At 38.7% G+C, this 22,543-nt stretch overlaps 1 protein-coding gene across 9 annotated transcripts in view; it reads right to left on the bottom strand.

The window, feature by feature from the left end:
* Positions 1-22,543, bottom strand: part of NCOA2 (nuclear receptor coactivator 2) — a 190,205-nt gene that overhangs the window by 7,910 nt on the left and 159,752 nt on the right. For all 9 annotated transcript variants that reach the window (XM_054057479.1, XM_054057488.1, XM_054057485.1 and 6 more), the window contains 10 exons: positions 20,778-20,988; positions 17,412-17,621; positions 15,231-15,446; positions 14,513-14,642; positions 11,394-11,559; positions 9,174-9,452; positions 7,996-8,073; positions 7,231-7,468; positions 5,426-5,603; positions 2,929-3,127 (listed from right to left, as the gene is read on the bottom strand). In XM_054057479.1, coding sequence (XP_053913454.1) covers positions 2,929-3,127; positions 5,426-5,603; positions 7,231-7,468; positions 7,996-8,073; positions 9,174-9,452; positions 11,394-11,559; positions 14,513-14,642; positions 15,231-15,446; positions 17,412-17,621; positions 20,778-20,988 — 1,905 coding nt within the window. The remainder of the gene's footprint in view (positions 1-2,928; positions 3,128-5,425; positions 5,604-7,230; positions 7,469-7,995; positions 8,074-9,173; positions 9,453-11,393; positions 11,560-14,512; positions 14,643-15,230; positions 15,447-17,411; positions 17,622-20,777; positions 20,989-22,543) is intronic.

The following is a 22,543-nucleotide window of genomic DNA, read 5'->3' as shown; positions in this document are numbered from 1 at the left end:
TGCTGGGAGCCTAGGCAGTAAACAAGAGAAGTTGGAGATACGCCAGGACAAGCAGATGAACACCTAACTCAGTATTTCTTGAGCTCTGGATACAGCATGGTGATACAAAGAGACAGAGCCAAACAAGCCTGTTTTCTACCAAAGGTAACATACTTGCTTCTTGCCAGGTACATAAGCCCAGGCACAGATTTCACTAACAAGCATCTTCCAAAAAAAAAATCCAATAACACATGAGGTGTTAATTTTTATATATATATTTTTTTTTTTTTTCCAAAACTGGAACACTTAGTAGTGTAACCACCATTATTCACTGTGGTTAGAAAGTGATGAGCACGTGAAGTTAAAATTATGTATTATGGAACAAAAAATGGCAATGAATAAGCAAGTAAAAATGTAGGTGGCACTATAAAAAAAAAGCCAAAAGAATGAACAAAAATGGCAACAGTCAGCACAATTAAAGAAAATATAGTCATTTTGAAAACCACCAGTTACAAGAAAAAGTTTAGTAAAGCCTAGGTCAATTGCCAAATAAAGGTGCCAAACTGTGAAATACTACATCCTGAACACAGAAAAAAATATATCAATTTTAGCTTCAACATATGCATTTTTATTCATTCCTATCTCTCAGGAAAGAAAATGTGAAGCAGCAGAGCAAACATTCCTGAGAACTAAAAAGTACTGTCTTGTGGACCAGAAATGGCCCCTCAGCTGCCAGTTGGTCACCTCTGACCCAGATGAAACATAAAACATTTGCTTACAGAGTTTGCAGATGACACAATGCTGGGGTTGTAAATCAGGAGAGAAACAGGTTACTGTTACAGAATGAGCCACAGCACTTTTGTTAGACTCATTCTAAGAAAAGCAATTTAATGCAGACAAAACTAAGGGACAATATATCTGGGACCAAAGAATGCAAGTTTCATCTATGTGAACATGCCGAGGAGGATTTGGGGATCACCATACAGGTTTCAGCATGCACTCTGCAGTACCGCATTGTCACCAACAGCCAAGGCAACCTATCCATGGACTAAAAGAGAAATTAAAAGCAGAGCTTCACTCTACACAGCTCTGGCAAAGTCACTGTTAAATCACTGTCTCTGGTGATGATGTTCACACTTCTAGAAGGAGGTTACAACAACAGAGTTTAAAGTAGATCCACATAAGGGACAGGTTGAAAAACAAATGTTGAGATGGATAAAGAACCTCAGCCTATTCAGCTTACTGCAAGTTAGATAATTGCTATCTTGAAACAAGATCTAGTAGTCTCACAGGAAGGAAAAGCGGTGCGACAACTGTGCCAGTAGAACAGTACTCTGCATAGAAGTCTTTGAAATAAAACCACATCTCTTTCTATAATGCATACGTCATAGTCTAGGTTCCTGGGGAAAATTATGTAGCATGGGCATGCTGAGAAATCAGACTGGGCTGTCACCTTCAAATCTTTTTTTTTGGGGGTTACTATTGCTTTATTACATTAAATGTGTGCAACGGTATGTACTTGGGAACTAATAATAATAAAAAAAGTCTGCTATAATTGGGCTTAGCAACTGGGAATATCAGAGAAGGTGACAGATTTGGGAGTATCAAAATTACTTCAGGTCAGGAGAATGCAGCAGCTGTAAAAGACAAATGTGAGCTGAGGCTATATCTGTCAGAGTATTCCAAGAAAAATGGAGAAGAACTAGTGCTATGAACACGGCTCCAGTGCTTAGGATATACTGATTCAAACTGGAACAGGTGCAGAAAAGGAAAGGGAATTTAAAGCCTAGGAAAAGAGACTGAAACACTGTGGCTTGTTTAACTTGAAATAAAAGAACCCAAGAAACCGAAACCAAAACAATACAACAACCTCAAAACAATAAAAAAGTCCTGTTGATAGAATAGCTCTTTCTGAACACAAGAAAGGAAAAGAACTTTTTAAGCTAAAGGACAACATAGGAAAAGTAAGCACTCTGTTTTCAAATTTAGGCTGGAAAAAAGAGACATACATTAACAAGCCAGTAATATAACCAGCTTTAAACTGGAAAATTGTGGTCTCAGACAAACAGTCCACCATAGCAGGAGATGCTGCCTTAAGACACAAGAGGTACTTTTCTGCCAATATTTCTAAGAAAAGTCCGTAATGTCAAGTCTGAGTGTTGAACAAACTGGAATTCGGCTCCGAAACAAATATAAGAACCTGTTAATTAAGAGGACTTGTTTGTCAAATACTTATTAATGCACTGTGTCAGTTTCACTGCAGGTCGACAAACAGAAATATTACTTTCCATATTTCAGATACCCTAAGTAGCAGTCTCATATAAAATCAAGTGCGTAAACCTTACACCTCTCAGCAGCGAAGAACAGTTACTTACCTATTGGTTCAGTAACCTATTTTATACATGCCACATTACAAAAAGTGTGGATTTTGTACTAGATCGATAGTTCTGAAGTTGACTGCCTACTGTCTGTGTCTACAAACACAGGGGCAGTAGAAGCATCATCCACACACTGCCCATGCTGGCATCTTCCACTATTACCTCTAGTAAACAGCTGCCTGCCATTCAATTCTAGCCTCCACTGCTGAGAAAATTAGCAAGGACACTGGTGACCTGCAAATGTGCTGTGGAAACTTACCTACTGAGAACAGAGGCTAATCAGCACCCACCTTCCATGGAAATCCAGGGGCCACTACATGTGCTACCTACAGTGGTGCTAGGTCAAAAAAGGAAATTTGGATGCGAACGGTGATCACTACCTTGTCAGTTACCTTGATTATCTGAGTGCAGAGCTAAAAACAACGCTTTTTTAACATCATAATTTCTCAAGAAAACTCATAGAAGAAACTTAATGACTTACAGCAGTTACAGCCCAACAAAGCGGACCTGAAAAACTACTGAAAGTCAGAGAAAATCCTCTAGCTGTCATCTCAAGTCCTTAAATTCTCACCTGCTCAGGACCCATGGAGGACAACCCTGATGTAGGCACAGAGGTCGCTGAGGTCATGCTGATCTGCCCTGTCATCTGGTTCATGTTGTTCATACCACTTGTGTTGGTTGCCATGGATACACTGATGTTCATGTTATTATTGTACATGCTGGTGCTTGCTTGCTGCCCAAAATGTGGTGGGGACTGTTGTGAAAACATGCTACAGCAAGGAATGGAAAAAGCAATGTGTCAGACTTAGAATGCCAAAGCCACTAAGACACTACTCTCTTATTAATAAATCTTAAGCTAGAATTTGTACATATTGTTTTTTATGCCAACTTCAAAGGAAAAACTAGTTTTCAGCTACATTAACATCTAAGGAATAGATTTTCAAAATTTAAGGTTCCATGTCTGTGCACAAAAATGCATGCCTTTGCGTGTGAAACTATGGCAGAGTACAAATCTGTTATGCGTGTGCAATAACAGCCAACTAGCTGTCTAAATGGGTTTTGTATGTATTTTAAAGATGTTTAGGAAAGTAATTTTTTGAGGTAAAGGAAAACCCCTTTTCCTCCCTACATTGTTAGCACAACACGGGATGGTTGAGTTAGTATTGGATCTGGTCTAATACGCTTTCTTTTTGGAAAAAAGGCTATTTGCACGTATGAATACCAGATTTGCACATACAATTATGGCAAGTGGGCTCACAAAAATAGTCATGCAATTGTGCAGAAATTAATTTACTAAATCTTAGCATCAAGTATTGAAGAAGTGGCTTTGAAAGAAACAACATAAAATCGAAGACGATTGCTCTCTACGTTTCTTTAAAGCCATTTCAGAACACCTTAAGGAGTAACTGTAGAAGATCTCATCCCAGATTTTATTCAAAGTTAAGTGCTTTCTGGATAGTATCTTATGTTATGTTGAAAGCCATACAACAGACTTTTTTATATTTCCTAAAATGCACTTCACCGTTTACACATCAGTCTTTTCTACTCTTCAAGCATACTCCAACAGCCAAAGAAGGATTTATTACTGACGATGTGTCTGCTCAGAGGTTCTGCATTAAACTTAAATACCATGGAAGGGCTGCTGTGTGTCAAATAGCACACAGCAACCACCTTCCTACCAACTGCTGACTTTTACTGTAAGCATTGCTCCCACAGCTGAGGAAATCTTTCAGGGTTCACGCTCAACCTTGCACTTGGGTACTCCATTAAGCTATTGCTGCACACTGTGAGACTCGGTGAAGTGCAACGGCATTCTGGGCACAGGACCAAACTCGAAAAATCCCACCATTCTCTTCTTTCCAATTCCATGTCTTTTCAGGCCACCTAACCCCATTTTTAAGTTGTTATCTGGATGGCTGAAACAGTACACTACAGATCATTGTGAATACTCAGTGGCTTGTGTAAACACATTTGACGTGTCTCTGCTGTAGAGTTGCAGTTCAGCAAGCCAACCATTAGTCTTATCGAGCTGCCCCTGCTGCTGTTTTGGCAAAAGCCATGACAGTGGTAGCTGTGCCTCCTGGAGATGTGTCAGGAAGACTGTGAGGAAGAGGCACGGGCAAGGACAAAGATGAGAGATAAATCAGTTACTTTAAGGGGAACTTTACTTGGATCAGCCATGTCATGGAAATACTGTTTTTCTGGGTTTATTGTATCTTTGTCAACCAGTGGGAAAAAGATTTGTTGCTGGACTGGGATAGTAAGAGCAGTCTGAGAACTTTAGGATGACAAGGGCTTTATGCTAGAGACAACTATGTCCACCACAGTGTCAAGCAATACAGGCTGTACCCCAGCCTGATAGCTCTTCCTGTTTTCCAACGAAAATCACAGATCATTGCCATCTGGGAGCTCATCGCTGCCTACTGACAGTGTTCAACAGTGAACCTATTCAGTGTGGACATTCTGATTATTAGAGCTATACTGACAGGGGCATAGGCCTCAGCTGAAAAGGTGACTGCATGCATGAGGCATGCCACAATGCTCTCAGAGAATGACAGCTATATGCTGACTCGCAGTATGTGCAAGCACTAATGGACTGAACCTGGTTGCACTCCAGCGTTTAAAGTGGGAGGCGATATCCAGTCACTGCAATTCCTGTGCAGCAGGGAATGCATAGGCTCCGTCGCAGCTGATCCAGCTGTGTGGAAAGCAGTGTGGGAGCACAACATGAAAATCATATGCAGAAGAAATGCATCCACACAAACGTTAGGGGGTGGAGCTCACTGTGCAGCAGAAGTGCTTCTTAAGGACACACAGTGTTTTGTCAGTTATCACAGACAAAGCAATGCATTGTGTGGATGCAAGTCTTTTAGCTATGCACTCACTTGGCCTTGTATGAAGACTGAATTTAAACCAACTCGTCGAGCCAAATTGAAAAGAAATCTCTTTTAGGATGGATAGTTAATGACAAACAAGCAAACAAATACATATAAACAACCCCATAAATAAGCGTAGACCAAAATGACCCCATACCTCTGTGTTTTCATTTTGGTTTTGTTCTGATTTACCTGTTTCCACCCATATTCCCTTGTGCCCACCCATTCATCTCTGTAGAGGACTGATAGGCAGCATTAGCCTGAGACTGCTGAATCATGGGGCTTTGAGTATGAGCTAGTCTTGGGGACATCAGTGGACTCTGTGGAGTGGTGGCCCCTGTGAAGCCTGGATCGGGCTGCTGACTAATACCTGAAGAAGAAAACAAGAAATTCAGCCACTGTACATTTGCAGTTAAAACAAGTGAAGAGCTCATACCTGCAGACATATCTTTACATAGTCCTACTCGTGTCATGTGGACCCTACAACTTTGTGTCTTAATGAGGGATCTAGATTAAAAGCAAGACAAGTAATATTTATGTATAACCCTAAAAAAATATTTTGTGTAACTATGTTGGGCTTCCTGTGCATCCTAATCACACAAGCTATCTCTCCTCTCCACAGACCAATAGAAAATCATCAGTAAATGACTTTTTTTGTTTTTTTAGGAACATCATTTAAAACAACAAATAAACATTTTCCTTCTGTCTATAAATCCATTTTGGCGAACGTTATGCATAACTCGCTTATTGTGTGGCACCACATTTTAACATTTAGGCTACACTTTTCAACCTATTTTCTAAAGTTCCTAGAACCTTAGTATCTCTATTTCTGTGTCCCTGCACGACTAGGCAATGACATTTTGTGCAAGTATTTAATAACTTTATAAAATAAAAAGAAAGTTTAGATGCAAAGTAAACTTAATTTAAGTTGTTATATTCCAATTGTGTGCAGGAATTTTGTTTTAAACCCAGTCTTTTTGATCTCACTTAAGTAAATCATGAACAGCACACCCAACAAAACCCTTTATGCTGGCCTAAGAATCAAGGTGGTATGAAATCTACTCCTATATTCACTATTCACTGTCTGCCTGACTCAACTTTTTACTGGCATAAAGGATAAGAGATCAGTAAGACTAGACAAAAAATTTAGAATTGGATGGACATAATTTCTTGTATCAGCAGAACTTGCATATTATATATTATTTAATATAATTGGAATATACAATACTTATAAATAAAGAAGCTGTGTAACAATAACTGTATGGAGGTAACTGCCTCACGGACCACCAGAATAAAGTAGCGTACAGCTTCATAAAACATACAAACTAAATGGTATTAGCTGTCATATTACAGACAAGTTTAAGGATAGGGAAGAGAACACCTAATCTGAAACAAATCTTTATTATTTAAACTCAATATAACGTAAAATTAGCAAGTAACTAGTGCACACACGAAGAATCATATTTTGGGGGGAAGAATCTAATCTCATTACCAAAATGCAAAAAAACCTACCAATATAAAACCTATTTAAAATGATTATATACAGCTTTGCTTCTGATAAAGCTTCTGGTCACCTTATGTTGTTTGACAGCATCAATTAATACCTTTTTCTTCATCTGCACTTCTTACTGTATATATTGGCTGTTGAGTTTAGTCAAAATTCAGAGTCCATCAAACTGAAACATAGGTGTATGTGTATTCCTGTGCGCATACACAGCTGCATGGGTTTATACCGATAGATATATGCAAATACACACATCACAGTTCTGCTATTGCTCAAAAAAAGAACAGTGCTCAGAGAATACATAGTAGTAGAGCTAGGAAAGTAGAAGGAAATATGTCGCATTTCAGGACTCTCAAGAAGCCTGAAGATCCACATTTCCCATCATTCCCAAAAAGCCAGGCAAAGGGCTGTGAGAGGGGGTTTTGGACCCAGCACTGGGGAGGACAGGGGGAGTAAGGATTGATGAAATGCACTGAGGAGGTGAAACCAGTACCGTAGTTTGGTGGAAACGGAAACTGCTGTGCATTAGCCTGTGGGATCCGCGGATTGCTCATGGTTGCTGGTATGCCACCAGTGGCCACCATGCTGGGGGTCATGCTCAAGCTCTGCCCTCGCATCATCAGCGTCCGCTGCTGCACCTGCTGCTGCTGCTGCTGCATCTGCCGCTGCCGCAGGTGCTGGCTCAGGATCTCCCGCTGCCTCTGTGCCAGCATCTGCGCATTAATAGGGCCCTGCAGGGAAAACCACCACCACGTATCAATAGCCTCTTCTGAAGGCATCTCCACTGGAGTTATATGGAAGATTCCAGCTCTCTCTCTCACCCACCATACAACTAACAATAATATTAAATGGGAGAAAATAATCTTATTAACACTGCTGCTCAGAAAGGCTTTCAGCAGTGTGAGAGTCAGTAACTGAAATAATATCAGTGTTTAACATTGCAGTGATTTGTAACTGCAAATAAAGTAGCTCATTAAAAAAATACATCTTTAGGAAATGAGGAGTTCACCTAAAAGTGCATGTTATATCACATCTCCAGTAAGCAACCATCCACCCCATGCAAATATAGGAAAGACTCTCAGAAATAAGACAATAAAATACTTCTGATCAGACATACTGCATTTATTTCTATTCAAGCTGTAGAATTTATTGCATATATTTACCACATCGCATTATTCCTGTACTTAACTGGGAGGAGAAAGAAGATAACAAAGTGATTTTTTTTTTTTTAAATAAATGCCAGTACTATTTGTCTCACCTGTGTTGGCACTCCAGGTCTCAAAGACAGATTCATATTGGAAACACTGCTGATCTGATTTATCAGTGGCTGCCGATTCTAAAGAAAAAAAAACCCAACAGCAAAACCCAAAAGTTTTAGAAGGAAAACAAGAAAAGGGAAATTTTACATACTGAGGTATGCACACCTACTTCCCAATCGGTTGGTTTGAGGACCTAGTTTTACATATTCAAGTAGGGACTAGTTTACCTGACCAAGTCCTATTATCATTCACAGAACTCTGTTTCTTAAGGAGATAATGAACCATACCAATAACAAGACAGGCACAAAGCTGTTTAGAAAACATGCTGCCTTCACAGTTCCTACCCTCTTTAAGTTTGGGATTGGACCGCTGAGGTTTACTCTGAATTAGCCTTCTCTTGATCTTTGCAGGCAGAAATGGTCTTTCCTCCTCCACCAGAAAAGTACTAACATCCTAATTCTAGTACTACAAACTATAAGGAGTAATGGTTTTAAACAAAGGAAGGGTAGATTTAGACTGGTTATAAGGAGGAAATTTTTTACAATGAGTGTAGTGAAACACTGTATCAGGTTGCCCATGGAAGTAGTGGAGGCCTCATCCCTGGAAACCTTCAAGGTCATGTTGGAGGGGTCTCTGATCAATCTGATCTAGTTAAAGATGTCTGTGCTCCTCCAGGGTGGTTGGACTAGATGACCTGTAAAGGTCCCTTCCGACCCAAAGCATTCTATGATTAAATCCATACATTTTAAAATGAAACAAGAACTTAAAATTATCTATAAAGTAGACCAAGGCTATGAAAAGAAAAAGATGCAGTAAGAGAGGTATCAATTAAAATAACACTTAGATTACTGGAAGAGTCAAGATGCAACAAACAGAAAAAGACCCATGTAATAAAAAGCACCAAAGAATTACTGAGATTTAGCTTTAAATACCAGGCATGTTCTTCCACGGTGTTATAAAAATAATAATAGAAAGATGCCACAAAAGATGAAAAATAATAAAAAAAGAATGCACAAGGTACTGTCACAACAAAATGCATTTTAGCTAGTGTTTTCAGTTTTAAAGTGGAATTAGACTATAATAAAAGAGGTTACACAAGAGCAAGCTGACAGTCAGTAGGCATTGTCTAGGAGAGACATCTGTGCCCGTGTGGGACTGGGCACGGAAGGGGTTGTACCTGCTGTGCCTGGAGCCTGTGCTGCAGCTGGAGCCGCAGCTGGTTTGGCTGGTTCTGCACGATGCCGGTGGGTCGGAGGCTGGGCCGAGGCTGCATGCGCAGGGCTGCGTACCCAGGGCGCTGCCCCATGGGGTGGAAGCTTGGGTCCTGCATGGGCGCGTAGCTGCCCTGCGCCATCTGAGCCTGTGCCGCGTACTGCTGGGAGAACACTGGAGCTTTCTGCTCCATCAGGATGCTCGACTCCTGGCTAGAGAAGGTCTCTGGATCGACAGCTTGGCTCTGCAAAAATAAATGAACAGGAACAGTTGGCGGGACCTGGCTTTTCACAGGACCACGCAAGACTAACACAGCCACCCTGCAAAACTAACCTGTGAATATTTTTAACAGAAAATTACATAATTTTTCTTTACCTAAATTTAAAGCTTAAAAATAAATAGAACTTTATTTTTGAGTGTCAAAATATATTAATGGAAACAAATTCCTCCTCTCTCCTTTTTCTTTTAAAAAAACAAAGACCCACAACCTTTCTTATGTTTTTAACAAAGCCATTGTATCACTCTGCTAACAAATAAAACCCTGAAATGACAACTACTATATGAAAATCTGTAAATTAAGTGATGCCAGCATATTTTTGCCATTGAATCTGAGATAAATTTAAGATGTTACAAATGAAAAAGGATAAGAAAGTAGATTTTTATCTGTATCTTTGAACAAAACAATGACTTCAAATAAAGATGCCTGAAACTATTACAGAATCTAATGTGAACAGAGTGCCTAATTCTTTTAGGGCACTTTCGTGCAAACCAATTATCTATTAGCATAAAAATATCTAACAATTCTAAAGTCCACTCTACAATCTCCCCTAATATTTGCTCTAGGCAGAATAATTTCATAGCTTATTCCACACTGACCTTGGAAATCAAGTTAACGTAAATTTCAGTGCCTTCATGAAAGAAAGCCTTTAAGCTCCTATAAAATGTTTGATGGATATTTTAAAAACATATTTTAAAATGCATCAGCTCTCTTACCTGCAAAATTATTTAACTGTTTCTGCTGATATATTAATTAAATAAAAATATATTTGCCATTTAGTTTGAAATAAAACATTTTATTCTTTTTTTTTTTCAGTGGTGGTACTCCAAAACCTATGTCATACTGCATAAAATTTTCACACTGTGAAATTGAAGTTCACTAATAAATTATATCTCCAGGTTAACACCTCACTGAGCTCTGTCATACCAAAAAGGCTTGGAGATAGTTTTCTCATGTCCAGAGCAGGACTTCATTGGTCCGATTTCATATCTAAAATTCAGAGCTAGTTCAGAAGTTATGCTCAGGATGCTGATGAGTACTGGGAAATGAAATAGGCATTCTAGGCTTGCCTGGGAATACTACATCATTATAGAGAGATGTACAGATGTTTTTGGAAATACAATTTTGACACCACAAAGATCAAGTGCTAAGTCTCACTCCTATTTCTTTTTTGAATCATACTTTTTTGCATCATAAGACTGGAATGGACAAGAATCAACTGAAAGCTAACAAAAAAATAACTGTGGAGAAACAAATGGATGAAAAAGCATAGACGAAATTCATGCTGCAAAGTTTAGGAAGAATATAATTTGGAAAAAAACCCCAAACCTACAGTTTTAAGTGCTTGAAATGAAATCAGCTCTTTTAGATGAAATTTGTCCCTTAACACAAATTAAACTACTAAGGGAAAAACTACAGGTGAAATTATACATTGCAGGTTTACTCATCCAAAAGCTTGTTGTCCCCATCACACACAAGGTCTTATCTTGCTCCCCTGCTCCTAGGTGCTCACACTCCTTCTTTTCTTTCTTATACCCCATTGCTGGCTGTGATCTTACCTTTCTTCCACACAGAGTTGTTCCTCTGACCACCAGATGAGCAGAAGCCTGTTAATTTTTTGGTTTTGGTCAGGTTAGTTGCACAAAGCGAAGTGGCCCAGCACAGGTCAGAAGGTGGAGAACTAGGCAAGTGTGGCAGAGGAGAGGAAGGAAGACTAAACCTGGGGCTGAAGGAAGCTTTCCAGGTGACCTCAGGCTGTTAGATGGACTCCAACCAAAATATGTAACTCCTTTGTCGCTTGCAAGGAGTGTTTTATAATCTCCTTTTTCAACACACCTTTTACCGTCACCTTAACAACATATCCTTTAAATACAATACCTAATACAGGCAATGCAACATCCAGTATACCTGGCTAACTAGTTCCGGTATTCCTAGAGCCCTGTCGATTTCTTCCAAACCATCAAAATTCCTTAATGCCATGTAAAGCTGATCCAGAAGAGCACCCTCATCACTTGGTGACTCTGATGAGGGATGATTACACAAGAGATCATCTGGTGAGCTGCCAAACGGTTGCCTGTCAAAACATGAACACAGTGTTGGTAAACAGCTGCTGAAAAACAAGAAATAATATCAGAGGATTAGTACTCAAATTGAAGTAACAAGTGGAGACAAATTATTTTAATTGCTGTCAATTTTGTTCAGAAAACTACTCTGGATGAAAGTTATGTTATCCAAAGAAATAACTAAATAGCACGATCAATTCCTGTCATGCCCCTACAAGCATGGTGTATTGGACAAGTAAGTAAGCACACCAAAGCGCCTGATTTCATACTGCAGGGTCAACACAGGAGCACAGAAATCAGTACAGAATGTAGTCACTGAACCAGAAGACTGTTTTTAACTAATTTTTTTAACTAATTTTTTGTTTTTAACTAATTGTAACTTTGAATTTTTGAGGTCAGATTAAGTATAGTATCACAAGAAGAAAAAGAACCAATTTCCACAGATGCTTCTTCATTGTTTTTCTATCAGACCAAGTAAGCCAAAGAGGTGACAGAGGGGTCTGAGGACTGTCTGAGCTCACACAAACTGAACACCTGGAAGAGCTGGACAAAAGCATGGGGGACCAGGGAGAAAAGGACATTTGCAGCAAAACACTGCATCAGGTTACCCCATCTTATAGAACTGCACACTTGAGTACCAGTTCATGCACTTGGTTATGTGCCTCAGAAGGGTGTCAGCAAGAATTTGGATGTGTCAGGCAGTGTGCTGGCTCCATAGATCCTGCTTTCCTCACTCTGAATTTGTATGCAAAGCACACTCACAGTTACAAAGGCAGAATAAAAGTTTATCCGAAACCCAAAGGACAAAATCTAGTGAGAAACAACCTAAATCTGAAGTAACACCTCATCTGCAGCCAAATGACATATTTTCATTCTGCAGTTCACACACAAGCCCTACTTCAAGCACACTATTATATTATATAACACTATAATAGAAAATATAAAGAGCAAAGTGTTTCGCAAGCAAGGGCAGCTACTATATGCACATCATGGCAGAATCTCATCCCAGATAATTACTCAGAGACAACAAAAGCTGTCACATATGGAGAGAGGAAACAGCACTATACGTGAACCCTTTTTACATATCTGTTTGGAAAAACAAAGAAACATGTTTGTGTATTTAGTTTCCATAATGAGATATATGGTTGCCATGGAAGTCTAATCTCTATGTCAAAGCTAAGCAGAACGAAAGAGCTGCATCATCAGGCTTATACACCTAAAAACCCAAAGGATGGTGAGCACGAAAACTAACAAAACCACAATCTTTTTTATTAGATCCAGACTATAAAAAAAAAAAGGATACCTCTAAAACACTGGAAAGTATTAATCAATCTTATACATATAGAAGTTTCTCTAACTCTCGCAGATGAAATTGTAACTCAGTAATAAGTGAAGAGCAAAAAAAACCATCATTTAGATCAAATTGCTTGCAGGCTTTAAAGATGATTTATAAGAAGGTATCTATGATCTGAAAAATAATCAATGGGTCTAGCCACAAAACCTCCCTCAAACTGTAAATCGGCATGATAACACATGGTAAGAAAAATTTTAAAACATTTGTCAAATTCTGTACGTTAAACAATGACAATTTACTTTGGGTCTTTTCCCCATTTCTTTTATATATCACAATGATAATGTTTATCTTTTCCTCTAAAAGACTTACTTCTACTAACGATTAAACTTCTATCAAATTTAATACTAATGATGACAATAAGATTATAAAAATACAAATCTCAGGGATTAATAAAATAAAAAATGGCAGCACCAAACAATTCATCAGCTCTGGGTGAAATCAATCAAAATATGATTACTTTCAAATGCAACACAAAGGGACTTCTTTCACCATCTTCAGCTACAAGGAAATAATGAGAAGGTAACGAAAAGGAAGAAGTATCTGCCTGGCTTGCTGACCAAACATGGCTTTGCATTTTATTTTACAGTGCCATTTTTTTTTAAGTGAATAATTAAGCTATGCTAGGGGACACCTTGAAGAGCATGAAAAAGGTAGAAAAGTAACAAAAGAAATGCCACACTTAAAATTACAGATAATATTCTCAGACATGCTTTCATAATGCAAATTAAGAGAATGTAGTTGTAAGATCAATCTTTCTTCAAACACACTTTTTTCCAACTGCTACTTCTCAATTTTCACTTCAGCACTCCTCCTATTTGCTACTGAAAAATGTCCCAACTCATGCAATTCAAAATGTTTCAACATTCCTCCTTTATCTGTCCATTTTTTATCACTTACACATTATGTATATATTTTTCATCTAATTAAAGTGGCAAACCTCTTGTAGAAACACATCTTTTTTAGAAGAAGTGTAAATTGCTTTCCATAGTTATGGCATTATTTAAAAGTGTTAATAATGAACATTATGCATGATTTAATAATTCATGATCAAACTGTGGTTCTGGATACCAGAGAAAGAACTAACTTCAAAGAAGAGGCAGCCTCCACTTCACTTCATCTTTCCTTCCTCACCTTTTACAGACCAAACCAAAAAAAAACTCCAAACAAAACAGAAACTAAGGATGTCATGCACTACTCAAAATGCTACTCAGTTGCAGGAAAAGACAACTATCTTATAACTACAAAGCCTCTGGCATTTTTCCAAGTTTAGTGTTAAGTAAAACTGTTAACAATTAAATCAGCAAAATCAGACAGAATTATAATATTAATTCATATTAATGCTCGAGAGTTGAAAATGGTGCAACTACCCAAAGCACTGGCAGCATTAACTGGGACAGAGAATCTCCAGTTCTTACCTACACACATTAAATAGCCATGAGAGCACTTGTAAGTAGTACTGGAACATTCACGCATTGCACAAGTATAAAATACTATAAGCATTAAGTGCTTGACATTTGGGGAGTATTTTACACAGGGCTTTGTTTCCTTGAGATGTATAACATATGGGACTGTAAAATTTCTCCGTGTTCTGATACAACAGTAAGACTCACCTGTTCTGACTACCAAAAGTTGCCTGATCTATAGGCAAGATGCTGTCTGGCCACGGTGCAGTCTGATTCGGAGGTGCCTGCTGTTGGCTATACTGAGGTCCTCCAATGTTCATCTCCAATTCGGATGGCCCTAATGAAAGAAAAATAACCATGAAACTTTTGTGAAAAGAACTTACTTTCACGTTAATTGTTTCTATTGAATTACCTATGTTACAGTAAAATCAAACAAAACCACTGAGGCATCACACTTAAAAGCATAATGATTTTTTTTGCTAAAAATCGCTTTTAAAATTTGAGAAAATAACATAAGAACTCAAAAGTGGTTCAAAACCACAAGCCAGCAGATATGACACCACAGATGTAAAAAATTAGTAAGATAAGCATAAAAAAAGAGACAGCATGTAGCATCAGTATAATAATGTACTTGCTTTGAAAGTGATCAAGAACAATGATAATGTTCCCAGCATTTCCTCTTAAGAAACCCCATAGTCTTTAACAAACAAGAGCAACTTCATACCCTCTTTCTTTGGCTACATCACTGTAGAGCTATGGAATAGCAGGAATTGTTCATATCAATATATGCATTAAATGTGAGTGCTTTATACACCTTCCTTCCCACTTCCACAGACAGCTTTCAATGTGGAATATGGTTCTCATTAGATCTATAGTTGAAGTGAGTCTTGACAAAAAGTGCAACTCCACACGTGCCCTAACTTACCCATATTCATGACCTGAGATGGAAGCATCTGCCTTGGGCCAGGCTGGTTGCTGGGTCTCAAGGGGATGCTGGCTGTGGGATTGCGGATCATGCCTGCTTGCACTGGCCTGTTCATGGCACTAGCTGTGGACGCGCAGGTCACCCTCACAGCAGAAGCCTGACTTCCCCAATCTCCAGATGTCATGGCAGGCCGAGGGGCATTGCCACTGATCATTCCTGTACAAAAGCCAAACAGAATTAGGTGCCGGCACACAATTCAGAACAGCTTTAGCACTACAGCTGCCTCATAAGCTACATTTTTAGTGATGAAAATGCAGTAGTTTCACTCAAAGCACATTGTACCACAACTGCCTGCCCAGATGTGCGAAGCCTTATGATGATGTCTTATGCTGCTTAGTCAAGGGACTGGAGACTATTATGCATTTTACACGAGGAAGATCCTTTTATCATTTCCGAAAGGCTGTTCAGAGTAAGTGTTCCCACATGTAGTCTACAACAGGTGCCGAGGGTGTGTGGATAGCCCTAACTTCCTTCCTCAGGAAATGAATCGCGTTTGCTGATGTGTGTATCAGTGCTTTACTTTTCGAGTGGTAAGTGAGAACGAAGACTTGAGTAACAACATGTTATTGTTACGCACACTTACAAATCAGAAGGATTAAATTTAAATTCAAGTTCTGCAAACATCTTCTGGTGAGTCCTTTCATTCAGAACATACAGCCTTCTTAGCTTTAAGGCTCACCCAGATAATTTCAAACCAATATACAGTGCAGGGAAATTACTCACAGGAACTTTCCGATAGATGCTGAAGTTCATTACCGTTATTTTAGGGGAAGTCCTCCTACATCTACTGTAAACAACTGATACAGTTTATTTACACTTGGAATATATAGAGCACTACACACTGACAGTAGCCAAAAAAACCCCAAAACAACCAAACCCCAATATGAATATATAAATATTCATAGTTTTGTACATTTTGATTTTATACAGTCAAGAGAGCAGATAAAATACTTATTTCAGATTGCGCTCACAACATCCTTAAATGAATACTATAAGACAGACAAATAATTATTACTTTTCAGGTCAATTATTTGCTGATATAGAGCCAAGGAGAAAACCCGTCTGAAGAGGGACAATGTTCAGCTGCTGTACAAAATTTGCTTCAGTGTAACATTCTCAGGTTTGTTCTATTTGTGTACATATTCCATCAGCTGAAATACATGGTGTGTTAGAGCAAATGGCAGGAACAGAGATAATACTCCTTGACTTATATACACAGGATGAATAACATCCTCTAATACGTATACAGAACGTGAAAGTAATAGGACACTCGAAAGATTACAAGTTGACCTCTAAACTGCTTAAATAGGAAATTTCAGTGCCTGGCAGCATGTCTTTTTTTTAAAACTGATGCAAACTAAATATAAGATTTGATAGCGAACAGCCAGCTGAAAGGACTTACAATTTATTTACTCAAGATTTCTTAGCAGTTGTTGACTTGGACAGTCTCATACTATGTACCAGCTGAAATAAGCCAATCAGCCAGACTTTTCTTGTGAAACCCACTATGGTATCTTTGCAGAATATTAGGACAACATGAAGAAATGAATGCACCACAGATAAGGCATAATCTATAACAACAGGTAACACCACTGACAGTTTCCAAAAGTTTATCTTTCATAAAATCATTAAAATATTAGTATTTCTTTAATTTAAAATTAGAACTAAGGCTAATAAACAAAGAATAACTAAGGACAAAACCGAGGTCTGTAGAGATACACATCATAAGGGCAACTGTACTGCCCAAAATTTTGTTTTTAAAAAACTACCTCTACAGAGAAATGGTTCATTTATTTGCCTTTTTGAGTCAGAGGATGATTGTATCTTTATCTATCTAAGCTTCAGCTGAATTGATGGGAACAGAACCTAACAATACAGTGTGTTCATCTGCAAATTTAGGCAGGTGAAAAGCAGTGCATAAGGAGCAGGATTTAAAAATACACAGAAACACAAGTTCAAAAAAAATATGCCAATACATAACAGCCCATGAAACATGATTTTTTTTGCAGGCTTTCTCTGGAAAGTAGTTATAATAACCTGTACTTGCAATAACCTCAATGTTAATTCACACATGGTAAAGTCTGCAACAAATATATTTAAAAAAATGTAAAGCCATCTTACCTGTGTTACTGTTGGCTAAAGTTCCTTGACTTCCTATCATCCCTTCATTCCTGCCCATCAGTCCTGGCTGAGGTATCACTGAATAGGGGTTACTCGTTCTTATGGGTGGGAAAGTTCCTGCACCTGTTGGGTTCTGCAGTGTGATGTCAAGTGGTAAATTCTGGTTTGGTAATAACCTGCCCATTTGCCCTGCTCGTGGGTTATTAAAAGCTAGACAGGAGGAGCAAAGGAAAAAAAACCACAGTTAGAAGAATGGAAACTTTACTTGCCAAAAAAAAAAACCCAAACCAAACCCAAACGAAACCCAAATACACTCTAAGCTTCTGGGCTGAGCTATTTAGTACTGCATAATTTACCCACTCCATATCTGTCTGAGAAACATCCCTTCTTCTCATTTTTATGTAAATTTCAGCATGGAACATTCTGACACTAAACCAGACATGACTTATATTTTTAAAGCTTCAAATGATGCAATTTAGCTTACAGAAGAGCCACTACAGCAAAATATACCACTGTGTGATGTGCATACTACTGCCAATCAATCTTATACCTGGTACAACTGCAATTGCATGCAGATGTCATCCTAAGGCAGACTGTTAGAAATTATCTTAGTTTTTAAAGATTTCCAGCACAAGCTGTGCCCCTGAAGAAGTTATCAAAATTAAGGACAGATTGAGTCTATATCAGATTCTGTAGCCCCATTTCTACATCTCTCTCGGGAATTTTTTATTATATTTTTGTCATTAATTAAAATAAATACTTCCATGATTCAGCAACAACAAACAAGTGCTCCACAATTAGAGCTGTGATACTATAATATTCTGACAAACAGAACGACGCCTGATTGTTACTGTTGCCTTTATATAACTGTTTTCCTCTGTTGAAGTGTTTTGCGCTCTAAAATTGAATCAGCCTCTGCAAAGAAAACAGCAGTTTCAGAAAAGTGAGCCTCAGACCTTGACCAGATAGCATTTCTCTCAGTTGGTGTTTGGGCAATGTTCCAATGCCTGAAAGCACCCCCTATGTGCACAACTAGTTCTCAAACATGAATCAAACACTGACCTTGTGCCTGTGATTCCATTTCCAATCATATCAACAAAATACATCCAAGTAAATTAACAATTTTTCTGAAATTATAATTTACAATACTTCCTGATAGCTTCCCCAAGGTGAGTCTCTGATAAAAAGGCATCCTTAAAACAACTTGCGCATTTCTATATGCACCACATTATAAAGCAGTTAAAGAACTTCTTTCTTATTTTAAATCAAAGTAGTGATACTTTTGAATTTGAGAACTTAGGTGAGGCTTATTAAGCTTGTTAAAAGGTATAGAAACCTCTTACTACAAAAGTGTCTGACTTTTTTTTTTTCTATTTTACTAAACCAGACTATAGGAACAGGCTGTATTTATTTTTTAATATAAGTTCTCTGTCAGGTTAATGTGCTTATACAGGTGTATAGGAAATGCATTGTATCACATACAGCTGATTTCTAGCCACCAGATCAAAATTTTGTCTTGACTCTGTTCAAACAAAAAAACCAGAACTTACATATGAGACAAAAATGACCTTCCCAAGATTGGGGGCATCATAAAGTCTACAGGTTGAACCAAACTGAAACTTCAGTGACAGTTTCAGAACAGTATTCCCCAGAAGGTGGAAAAAATCACATAGATGAGTAAGTTATTATATGGGTAGCTTTGCCAGCACCTACTGATCCTACAAAAAGGAAATCGGCACAAAATAACAACACAGTTGATGAGATGTGATGCTGCTCAGATCACATTTTTGACTGTGTCAAGACGGGACTAAAGAAAGCTCCCTACCCGCCCCCCCCCCCCAACCAACTCCAGCTACTTGGCAAATTTAGCAGCTTTCAAGTCATATATAACACATACATACAGAAAAAGAGATACATTTTCATATAAAATCTGTAAAATGAAAGCTGGTATTTCTTCATAAAAAAATTAAGAAACCTCAACCTCCTTTTGGAATTCTATATGATTTGACATTCATCCTACATTGCTTTTCTGTAAGCATATAAGAAGCCACTCCCTACTTCTGTGCACCTGTTTTCTGCATGCTCTTCTACTGAAAACAAGGCAGAAGGTTCCTTAGGGGAATCAGGCACAGACATAAGACTGAGCTGCGGGGTGCCAAGTTTTAGGGTTTTAATTTACATGGGAAACAGGACGCTGCTTTTACAGAATCGTTGCTAACCACCAAGACACTCTCACTCACAATTATACTGTTACTGTACTACTAGTAGCTTTGAAAGCAGATTTAAAGTTAGGTTAAATCTGGAAAGCCAAAAGGCTACAGTGGAAGGAAGCAGCAGACTTTGCCTCAGAAGTAATACACTAAAATTATCAGAGGCACAGAGATTTCCTTCTGACTTATGTGCTGGTGTTGTTAGTAACCCCATACTTACAAAACTGAGTACATTAAATGAAAGTATCTTTCGCTGTGCAACACTGTTAACAAATAATAATTTAAGGATCTGTAGTAGTTTAAACATGAATTTAAACATTAATATTTATTAATATTATTATGTATTTAAACATCTCTAAGCAATAATTTGAGTTCATTTGAAAGTGGCATGGTGTTATTTTAATGCCATCAGAATAACTAAAAATGTTATCTAAGTCCTAGGTTTAATAAAAAAAATCAATGTACATTTAAGGACGTAAAGAGATGCTGCTATCCTGACCAAGAGGAGAAAAAAAAATGAAGCAGTGGCTTTTAATGCTATTTTCTTCACGATTTGTAGCTGATAAAACTCTCATCTTGCTGACTTTCTATCATTGCACAGTGGTAGACCAACATTTCAACACAGATTTGTAAGTTTATTAATAAAATTAAGGAACACTGACAGCTGGAAGTGACTCAATTAAAAGCCACAATTTCAAATTAAACTTGGGCATTCCTCTTAATCATACGTCTTTCTATTGGTCTTGTGGTTTTAGAAGACAACTCTCCTTCATGCTCAGAAAAGCCTCTCTCGTCCCTTTTAGCGCAAGAATTGCTGGAAATGAGCTATCTGCCTTAAAATGAAATGCATGTGCTCTCCATGCCAAAGCTCCCCCCCCAGGAGGTTCACCTATAACCACAGAGGTGGGAGTTTAGTTTATTTTGAGGTTACATCTTAAAACTCCTCGGAGGGCACAGACTTCCACCCTGGCGAGTGAATTAGACATAACCTCCACACATGTCAACATGGGATGACCGCAGATGGCGCTATGTCATCACGCAAGACTAGACTGGGACAAGGAGCTGCTGGTTCCTGCCCAGCTGACCCAGGGGCACCACGACCACCACTCTGGAGGTCTGTCAGCTTGGTCTACACGCGCGCAAGAGGCAGACTCACTGCTCTGTGAAATCCTCATCGCTGGTTTCTGGGTGGCCACAGCCGTGCCGGGGCTGCTGTCACTGGTGAGCTGCATGAGGTCATTAATGATGGCTTGCTTGTCAACTGAGCCCGCTGGCGCGCCTGGGCGGCTATCTGGGAAAAGCTGTGGTAACTGGCTGTTCTGCAGGTCATCCAGAATCTCCTCCAAGTTATCCAATTCACTGCCTGGCTGCAATAAAAAAACACAAACCCACAGTACACATCGCTGCTTGTCTGCTGTTGGCATCCTGCTCGCACCGAGCCAGGCAGCCTGCAACCGTCGTGCCCACACTGGCTTTGGATGCTTCCTGCAAGAAGCCTGATGTGGAGGAAACTTAGTTGCCAAAATGGGACTGTGCAGGCCTCCTAGGGCTTGTCTGCTTTGCATTTGGGAAGCCTGGTGTGGCACTGGCATCCCTTCAAACCCCCGTCATCGGGATATATAAATCCACAGGATCTGCACCTCAGGCAAAGGAGAGATTCTCCCTGTGCACTCGGTGACTGGTGCAGACAGCAGGGATAATTGGGCAGGGGAAGAGATCCAACAGTGATGAAGACAGGGGTTTATGTAGGTAGAACCAATATTCCTTTCAGCACAGTCATAATTCTAGTCTCTTTATGACTTGATTGAAAGCATACGATGGAAAAGCTGCTTCATGGCTAAAACAATTCCCCATACACATTTTCTCTTTTATATTCAAAACCTTGAAGTTAACTGGCAAGAAAAAAAGTTTTCAATGAAGTTCTATAAATGAAACCTGTCAACTAGATACTAGATTTAGGAATTTATTTTGCTCACAACTTCCCAAATAAGAGAAAATAACTTCTCTACAGTAAGGAAAAGAAAAGGAGAAATATTGCTACGTTCAATTAATCAGAAACTTCTCATGAAATAAAAATGGAAAAAAAAAAGTTAATCCTATACTAATACAAATACTGACCTGCATGTTTTTGTTAACAATGTTGATTTTCACCAGTACTTTTTGTATAACCTTCTCCATCTATAAACTCTCAGAATCAAAATCTTTTTCTGACTGAAATTTAGAACTTATGACAAGTATATTCTTCAATCTTACACTACTGAATAGAGTAAAACTCTTCTGGGTAATAATTATCAACAGGCAGTCCGGTCTCAGTTACCACCAAGCTGCACAGGAAAAAATTCATGACAGTATATGTAACAAAAACCTACTCAAAATCAGTGCCTTCATTAGGAAATATGCAATGACGGAAGAGGCAGAGAGTTGAGTAGCCAGCTGTGAAGGATGGGGAACTGAGAAATAACACCACAAACAAGCATACAACTGAAATACATTTCTTCCTGTTCTTTTTTTTTTTTCTTTTTTTCCTACCACCACATAATGAACTTGTTGGTTATTGAGAGCAAGCTTACAATGCAGATGACACGATAACACAGAAATACTCAAGATGGCTTTACACTATCTACCAAGGTTGTCACAGCCTAGCTAGGAAGCACTGCACATTAGTCTGTACTATACTCCTCCTGTCACAGCTAACCCATGCCTAGGAAGCCTAGGTATTTTATTCACAGGTAGCTAAGATGCCTCAATGTTACTTCTCTGCAAACCTTTTTTTTGGATGACTGACTGCAGATAAACATGGTATTACCCTCTACTACTTCCACATCACCTCCTAGTCTTACAGATTGGAATATATAGTGCAAAAGAGGAAGGTGTTCACTCCATCAAAAGGCAGCATGCGGGTGATCTGGAGGCTGGTGTTAT

This window comes from Cuculus canorus, chromosome 2 (genome assembly GCF_017976375.1).
Source record: "Cuculus canorus isolate bCucCan1 chromosome 2, bCucCan1.pri, whole genome shotgun sequence".
Taxonomy (NCBI): domain Eukaryota; kingdom Metazoa; phylum Chordata; class Aves; order Cuculiformes; family Cuculidae; genus Cuculus; species Cuculus canorus.
Note: the sequence above shows the minus strand (reverse complement) of the source record. Positions and strands in the feature narration are given on the sequence as shown.